At 34.4% G+C, this 9268-nt stretch overlaps 1 protein-coding gene across 1 annotated transcript; it reads right to left on the reverse strand.

Moving 5' to 3' along the window:
• Positions 1-8097: 8097 nt before the first annotated feature.
• Positions 8098-9051, reverse strand: LOC118849036 (olfactory receptor 6P1). Its single transcript, XM_036758112.1, has one exon. It carries the CDS (start codon positions 9049-9051, stop codon positions 8098-8100), a length of 954 nt encoding a protein of 317 aa, XP_036614007.1.
• Positions 9052-9268: the final 217 nt, after the last annotated feature.

Here is a 9268-nt window from a genome sequence, read left to right on the forward strand (position 1 = left end):
ATCTGTCTGTTCATCATTGCTTATAGCACAACAGCATTCCATTATAATCATATACCATAACTTGTTCAGCCATTCCCCAGTTGATGGGGTTTCCAGTATTTTGCCACCATGAAAAGGACTGATATAAATATATTTATACATGCAAGTCTTTTCCCTTTTTTATGATCTCTTTGGGATACAGACATAGTAGTGGTATTTCTGGGTGAAAAGGTATGCACAGTTTTATAGCCCTTTGGGCATACTTCCAAATTGCTCTGCAGAATGGTTGGATCCATTGATGACTCCACCAACAATGCTTCAGTGTCCTGATTTTCCCACATCTTCTCCAACATTTATCATTTTCCTTTTCTGTCATATTAGGCAATCTGATAGGTGTGAGGTGGTACCTCAGAGTTGTTCTAATTTGCATGTCTCTAATCAGTAGTGATTTTAGAGCATTTCTTCATATGCCTATAGAGAGCTTTGATTTCTTCATCTGAAAATTGTTTATTCATATCCTTTGAGCATTTATTAATCCAGGAATGACTTGTCTTCTTATAAATTTGACTCAATTCTCTATATGTTTGAGAAACGATGCCTTTATCAGAAACACTAGCTGTAAAAATTGTTTCCCAGCTTTCTGCTTTTCTTCTAATCTTGATTACATTGGTTGTGTTTATGCAAAAAGTTTTTTTAATTTAATATAATAAAAATTATCCATTTTGCATTTTATAATGTTCTTTATCACTTGCTTGGTCATATATTCTTCCATTCTCTAAAGATCTTCCAGGGAAATTATTCCTTACTCTTCTAATTTGCTTATAGTATCACCTTTTATGTCTAAATCATGTACCCATTTTGATCTTATCTTGGTACAGGGTATGAGATGTTGGTCTAGGCCTAGTTTCTGCCATACTATTTTCCAGTTTTACCAAAATTTTTTTGTCAAATGGTGAGTTTTTATCAAAAAAGCTGACGTCTTTGGGTTAATCCAACAGTAGATTACTATCGTCATTCACTACTGTTTCTTGTGTACATGATTTATTCAACTGATCCACCACTCTATTTCTTAGCCAGTATAAGATTATTTTGATGATTGTTGCTTCATAGTATAGTTTTTTTTATCTGGAATAACTAGATCACCTTTCTTTGCATTTTTTTTTCATTAATTCCCTTAATATTCTTAACCTTTTGTTCCTCCAGGTAAATTTTATTATTTTTTCTAACTCTATAAATAATTTTGGTAGTTTGATTGGCATGGCACTAAATAAGTAAATTAATTTATGTAGAATTGTCATTTTTATTATATTAGCTTGGCCTACCCATGTGCAATTGATAGTTTTCTCATTGTTTAGATCTGACTTTATTTGTGTGAAAAGTGTTTTGTAATTGTGTTCATAAAATTACTGGGTTTGTCTTGGCAAGTAGATCCATTAATATTTAACATTGCCTACAGTTATTTTAAATGGAATTTCTCTTTCTATCTCTTCTTGATGAGCTTTGTTGGTAATATATAAAAATCCAGACGACTTATTTGGGTTCATTTTATATCCCACAACTTTGCTAAAGTTGTTACTTATTTCAAGTAGTTTTTTTAACTTGATTCTCTAAACATACCACCATATAATCTGCAAAGACTGATAATTTTGTTTCCTCATTGCCTAGGCTAATTCAGTCAAATTCTTTTTCTTTTCTTATTACTAAGGCTAACATTTCTAGTGCAATACTGAATAATAGTGGTGATTAAAAGCATCCTCATTTCACCCCGATCTTATTGGGAAAACTTCTAGTTTATCTCCATTACACATAATGCTTGCTGATGGTTTTAGATAGATACTACTTATCATTTTAAGGAGCGCTCCATTTATTCTTATACTCTCTGGCATTTTTAAAAGAATTTGGTGTTGTGTTTTGTTAAAAAAAATTTTCTGCAACAATTGAGATAATCATGTTTTCTGTTAGTTTTGTTATTGATATGGTCAATTATCCTAATATTTTCCCTGACATAGAGCCAGCCCTACATTCCTGGTATAAATCCCGCCTGGTCATAGTGTATCATCCTGGTGATAAATTGCTGTAATCCTTTGGCTAACATTTTATTTAAAATTTTTGGATCAATATTTATTAGGAAAATTAGTCTATAATTTTCTTTATTTTGGCTCTATCTGGTTTGAGTATCAGCACTATATTTGTGTCATAGAAGGAATTTGTTGGAAATCTTTATTTGCCTATTTTTCAAAATAGTTCATATAGCATTGAAATTAATTGTTTTTTAAATGTTGGGTGGAATTCACTTGTAAATCCATCTGGCCGTGGAGATATTTTCTTAGGGAATTCATTGATGGCTTATTTAGTTTCTTTTGCTAAAATGAGATTATTTAAATATTTTATTTCCTCTTCTGTTAATCTGGGCAATTTATATTTTCACAAATATTCATCCATTTGACTCAGATTTTAGAATTTATTGGCATACAGTAAGGCAAAATAGCTCCTAATTATTGCTTTAATTTCCTTTTCATTGCTGGTGAATTCACTCTTTTCATTTATGATACTGTTTTGTTTTTGGTTTTTTCCCTTTATAGTCAAATTAACCAAAGGTTTATCTATTTTATTGATTTTTTCATAAAACCAGTTCTTATTTTTATTTATTAGTTCAATAGTTGTCTTACTTTCAATTTTATTAATGTCTCTGATTTTCAGAATTTCAGACTTGGTGTTTAATTGGTGATTTTTAATTTGTTCTTTTTCTAGCTTTTTAAAAAAAATTAAATGCCTAATTCATTGATCTCCTGTTTCTCTACTTTATTCATGAAAATATTTAGAGGTATAAAATTTCCCCTAAGTACTGCTTCGGCTGGTTCCCATAAATGTTGGTGTCCTGTCTCATTATTTTCTTTATCTTTGATGGAATTACTGATTGTTTCTGTGATTTGTTTGACTCCCTCATTCTTTAGGATAAGATTGTTTAGTTTCAATTAAAATTTTTTTTTAATCTGTCTTTCCATGGCCCTTTATTAATTTAATTTTTATTGCATCATGATCTGAAAAGGATGCACTTAATTTTTCTGCCTTTCTACATTTGATTGTGAGGGTTTATGACTTAATACATAGTCATTTTTTGTATAGGTACCATATACTGCTGAGAAAAATGTATATTTCTTTCTCTCTCCATTCAATTTTCTTCAAATGTTTATCATATCTAACTTTCTAAAATTCTATCCCCTCCTTAACTTCTTTCTTGTTTATTATGTGGTTCAATTTATCTAGTTCTGAGTGGATGGGGAAGGTTGAGGTCCCCCGCTAGTATAGTTTTGCTGTCTTCTTGTCCTCTAAAACATTGGATGCTATACCGCTTGGTACATATATGTTTAGTATTGATACTACTTCGGTGTCTTTGGTACCTTTTAGCAAGATGTAGTTTCCTTCTTTATATCTTTTAATTAGATCTGTTTTTGTTTTTGGTTTCTCTGAGATCAGCATTGCTACCCCTGCTTTTTTGTTGTTTTGTTTTCTTTTTACTTCAGCTGAAACATAACAGATTTTGTTCTAGCCCCATACTGTTACTCTATCTCTCTGTTTCAAATGTACTCTGGAATTTGGCTATAATATTCTTTACAATTTTCATTTTGGAATCACTTTAGGTGATTGGTGGGTTCTTTCAATGGCTATTTTACCTTCTGGTTCTAGGACCTCAGAGCAGTTTTCCTTGATAATTTCTTGAAAGATAATGTGCAGATTCTATTTTTGATCATGGCTTTCAGGTAGTCCAATAATTCTGAAATTATCTCTCCTGGATGTATTTTCTAGGTCAGTTGTTTTTCCAGTGAGTTATTTTACATGTTCTATTTTTTTCATTTTTTAAAATTTTGTTTGACTGATTCTTGTTGTCTCACAGAGTCATTAGCTTCCACTTGACCAATTCTAATTTTTAATGTATTATTTTCTTCAGTGAGCTTTTGTACCTCCTCTTCCTTTGGCCAATTCTACTTTTAAAGGAATTGTTCTCTCCAGTAGATATTTTCTTTCCAATTTGGCCAATTTTATTTTTTAAGGAGTTATTTTCTTCAGTCTTTTTTTTGCTTCCTTTTCCAAGATGTTGGTTCATAATTCTCATGTGAAACTCTCATTTCTTTTCTCAATTTTTTTCTACCTCTTTTGATTTATAAAATCCTTTTTGATCTCTTCCAACAGGATTTCCCATTGAGGTTTGCTTGTAGGCATTTTGACATTGTTGTCCTTTTCTAAGTTTGTGTTTTGATCTTACCACTCTCCATAGTAGCTTTCTATGGCCTGGACTCTTTTATTTTTTGCTCATTTTTAAAAATTGAGATCTCCTTCTGAGGTATATGGGACATCATCTCAAACTTCTTACACTAGTGGCCAAGGGCCTGGTTGCTGGGTTTCTGTGCCAGGGTCTTTAAGGGTGGTGGTTTGCCCACTGTGCTAGGGTGGACCAGCCTAGTCATGTCTGTTGTGTCTTGGGTTCCAGGGTTTGCAGTTTGCCTGCTGTGTTGAGGCTGAAGGCCTCACATCTGGTCTACTGTGTCACTGGCCTGCTGCACCAGAACCATAGGGCTTCAGGTATTGATCAAGCTGCCGAAGAATTCTGTTATAGAGCTAGAAAAATAATAACAAAATTCACATGATAGGACAAAAGGTCAAGAATACTGAATCAATTTAAAAAATGTGAAGGAATGTTGCCTAGTAGTAACAGATTTTTGAACTGTATTACAAAGCACTAACCATCAAAACAATATGAAACTGGCTAAGAAATAGAGTGGTGGATAAAGGGAATAGGTACACAGTACACAATAGTAAATGACCATAGTTATCTAATGTTTGATAAACCAAAGCATCCAAGTTTGTGGGGCAGTAACTCACCATTTGACAAAAATTTCTTGGAAAACTGGAAAGCAGAAATCCATCTGTCAGACCTATGAATAAAGGAAAAAATAGGAAATAGAGAGGATCATGAAAACTAAAATGAATCATTTTGATTTCATAAAATTATAAAGGTTTTGTATAAACAAAGCTAATTCATCTAAAATTATAAGGAAAATAGGAAAAGGGGAAAACTTTGGAGCAAGTTTCTCTGATATAGGCCTTTTTTCTCAAATATATAGAAAACAGCTAAATTTATAAAACTAAGAACCATTTACAATAAATAAGTGGTGGAAGGATAAAAATAGGGAATTTTTAGAAGACAAAATCAAAACTATCAATAGTTACCTTTAAAATTCTCTAAGTCTCTATTGAGAAATGCAAATTAAAACATCTCTGAGGTATCACTTCACACCTATCAAATTGGCTAATATGAAAGAAAAGGAAAAGGATAAATGTTGGAAGAGATATGAAAAAACAGAGACACACACATTGCTGATGGAGCAGTGAATTGGTCTAACTATTCTAGAAAACAATTTGGAAGTATACCCAAAGGGCTATTGAAATTTGCACACCCTTTGACCCATCAATACCACTACAAAGTCTATATCTCAAGGAGATCAAAGAAAAGGGAAAAAGACATGTATATACAGAAATATTTATAGTTGTTCTTTTTGTAGTGGGAAAGTATTGGAAATTGAGAAGGAGACTCATCAATTAAAGAATAGCTGAACAGGTTATACTGTTGTGATGGAATGTTATTGTGGTATAAGAAATGACAAGTACAGTGATTTCAGAAAAACTTTGGAAGTCTTATACGAATTGATGAAAATTGAACATAACCAGAGAATATTGTACATAGTAATAGTAGTGTTGTAATGATGGTCAACTGTGAAAGATTTAGCTACTCTGATCAAGACAGTGATTCAAGTAAATTACAAAGGATCCATGAAGAAAAATGCTGTTCACTTCCAAAGAGAGAACTGTTGAACACAGTCCAAATTGAAGCATATTTTTCTTACTTATATTATTGTGTGCCCACATGTGTGTTTTATTTTGCAACTTAGAAATATGTTTTGCATGGCTTCACATACACATTTGACATCATATTGCTTGTTTTTAAATTGTTGGGTCAGTTTTGCTGGCATATAATTCAGTAAAATAACTGCTAACATTTGCCTTAATCTCAGCTTTATTGACTGTATGTTCACCCTTTTCATTTTTGATATTGTTTCTTTGGTTTTCTTCTTTTTCATACAGTTAAAATAACAAATAGTTTGTCAATTTTGTTTTTTTTATTAAACCATATCCTACTTTTATTTATTATTTCAATGGCTTTTTTATACTTTAAATTTTATGAATCTCTCCTTTGATTATCACGATTTGCATATTGGTGTTTAGTTGGAGATTTTAATTGATTTCTCTTCTGTTGTCTTGCATGTCCAATTCATTGATCTGTTTTTTTTCTTTCTTCTGATTATGTACACATTTAGAAATATAAATTTTCCCCCAAGTATTGCTTTGGCTGCATCCCATAAGTTTTGGAATGTTATTTTATTGTTGTCTTTCTCTTTAGCAAAATTATTGATTTTTTCTATGATTTGTTCTTTTATCCACTCATTCATTAGGATTATGTTATTTAGTTTCCAATTAATTTTTAATCTATGCTAACAAGATCCTTCACTGAAAGTAATTTTTATTGTATTATCATCTGAAAAGTGTTCATTCAATATTTCTGCTTTTTCTGCACTTGTTTTTTAGGTTTTTATGCCCTAAAACATGGTCAATTTTTGTGAGGTGCCATACACAACTGAAAATGGTATACTCCTTTCTATTCCCATTCAATTTTACCCAGAGATCTATCATATTTAACTTTTCTAAGGCTCTATTCATTTCCTTAACTCTTTTCTTATTTATTTTATAGTTTTATCTAGCTCTGAGAGGGGAAAGTTGAATTCTCCTACTAGTATAGTTTTACTCTCTATTTACTACTGTAATTCATTTAACTTTTCCTTTAAGAATTCAGATGCTATGACATTTGGTGAATATATGTTAATATTTATATTATTTCATTGTCAATGGTACCTTTCAGCACAATGTAATTTCCCTGATTATGTCTTTTAAGTCATTTTTTGTGCTTTGTCTGAGATAATGATTGCTACCCCTGTCTGTCCCAAGTTGTATCAAGCTTCAGCCTTTTTTCACTACTGTATTCAGAGCTAATTCTGTGGGGTCAGAGGTTTTTAGTGCTTTGAAGGTAGTGTGATCTAGGGAAAGTTGTAGTCACTTTCCTTGTGGTCTATGCTCTGGTCCTTACCCAGGAAGGGTCCCTGATCTCTTGGAATTACAATTGATGTTTATCCTTGGAGTCCCTGATGCCTTGGTACTAGAAGTGATACTGTTCTTAAAAGCCAGTACTCCCTTGGGACCAGAAGTGATACTGCTTCTCAGATATTTTCAACGTACTCCATCCTGACCAAACCATATCTGGAATACAATGTTCTTTCATAAGCATCCTGATTTAGAAAGGGCATGGAGAAGCTGGAGTTATCTAGAAAAAAAGTAATCAGAATTCTGAAAGAGTCTTAAGACTGTATGAATTGAGGATATGTTGAAGGAATTGTGGATGTTTAGCCTAAAGTAGAGAAGATTTATGGGGCAAATTATAGCTTTATTCATGTCAACACCAGAAATGTAGATATATCATACGAACATGAAACTGACACTGTCATGTCCACCTAGAAATTAACTTTTTACTCCTTCTCTTGCCTCTGAAAGACATGTTGCTTAATTCTTCCCAATGCCAAGTGATAGAACTGAATGTAAACAGGGCTAGAAAGATGAGGCATCTTCCCCTAAACAGGGGGAGAAATTTTTCAGCATTCCAGGATACTAGATAGTAATTAGGGATTGAGACTTTCACCCTTTGTCTGTCACCTCTTTCAGGAGGTAGCAGAGGCATTCCCTACCTTGCCATACATACATCCCTGATGAGGCATTTTGCTTTCTTTCCTTTTCCTTCATCTACAGTGGGTAAGTAGAGCTTGCTTGCTTGGTAGATATAAATCTACAAGAATGCATCCAGGGATCTGGAGTATTACCTGGTTTTACACTTTTTTCAGGACAGGAGGAATAGCAATTTTTCAAACCCTGAGAACACCAACTAACAATTGGAATTCTCTCTGCCTGCTTTGGGGAGCTTCACCCATTTAGTCCATTTTGACTCTCTATGCACTTTCAATCTTGGGAATCCCCAAGAGAGTGACATCGTCCCAGCACTGTCTTCTTCAGAGCATCCTTTACTTCCTTGTTCCTCAGGCAGTAGATGGCAGGGTTGAGGAGAGGCACAATAACAGTATATAATACAGATATGACTTTATTGTAGTTAAAAGAATACATAGCCTGAGGTCGAGCATATGTGAAGAGGGTGGAGGAGTAGAAGATAACAACCACTGCCAAGTGTGAGGCACAGGTTGAAAAGGCCTTCTTTCTTCCCTGGGCAGTGGGGATCCTGAGGATGGCCACAATGATGGCAACATAGGAGGAGGCCACTGCCAGCAGAGGGAGCAAGATCATTACCAAGGCCAGGAGGAAATCTACCACTTCAGCCAGTTCCTTATTTGTACAGGTGAGGTTGAGGAGGGGAGAGATGTCACAAAAGAAGTGGTTGATGACATTGGGCCCACAATAGGATAACCGAGCAATGAACAAGAGCTTCATCATGGAGCTAAAGAAGCCACTGCCCCAGGAAGCTGTTGCAAGGCGAGTAGCTAGAGTTGAGGTCATGAGGCTAGGATAGCGGAGGGGCTCACAGATGGCCAAGTACCGATCATAAGCCATGACGGCTAAGAGGACACACTCAGTGCAGGCCAATGCAATGAAGAAGTAGAGTTGGGTCATGCAACCCACAAAGGAGATCCAAAGATCCTGTGTGAGAAAGGCTCCCAATAGCCGAGGGACAGTAACATTGATGTACCACATTTCCAAGAAGGACAAGTGGCCAAGGAAAAAATACATAGGTCGGTGGAGTGCAGGAGTAAGCCATATAGTGGACACAATGAGAGCATTCTCCAGTATAGTCATCAGGTAAAAGGTCAGAAAGAGGACAAAAAGAAAGAGCTGGAGGGGCTGTGAGGTAGGAAAGCCCACTAGGATGAATTTCTCTACATGAGTTCCACTCCAATTTCCCATGGTCTCTCACCTCATGAATGTAACTGGGAGAGGTAAAAGGAAAAACGGGTGAACAAATAGACAGATTCTCCAAAGCTTTCCAAAGAAAAACATTAAGGAGGTCCACAGGGAAAGCTACTAGACTGATAGTTATAATTGTGTCTACTGTCCTTGTTGTAGGGTATATGTGATGACAAAGTTCTATTTAGTGGTCCAACAGTATCCTACCATGTCCCTG

The sequence above is a fragment of the Trichosurus vulpecula genome, chromosome 4 (genome assembly GCF_011100635.1).
Source record: "Trichosurus vulpecula isolate mTriVul1 chromosome 4, mTriVul1.pri, whole genome shotgun sequence".
In the NCBI taxonomy this organism is placed as follows: domain Eukaryota; kingdom Metazoa; phylum Chordata; class Mammalia; order Diprotodontia; family Phalangeridae; genus Trichosurus; species Trichosurus vulpecula.

Coding starts and splice junctions, on each gene's coding strand:
- LOC118849036 (XM_036758112.1), bottom strand. CDS start 9,051: ATGGGAAATTGGAGTGGAACTCATGTAGAGAAATTCATCCTAGTGGGC.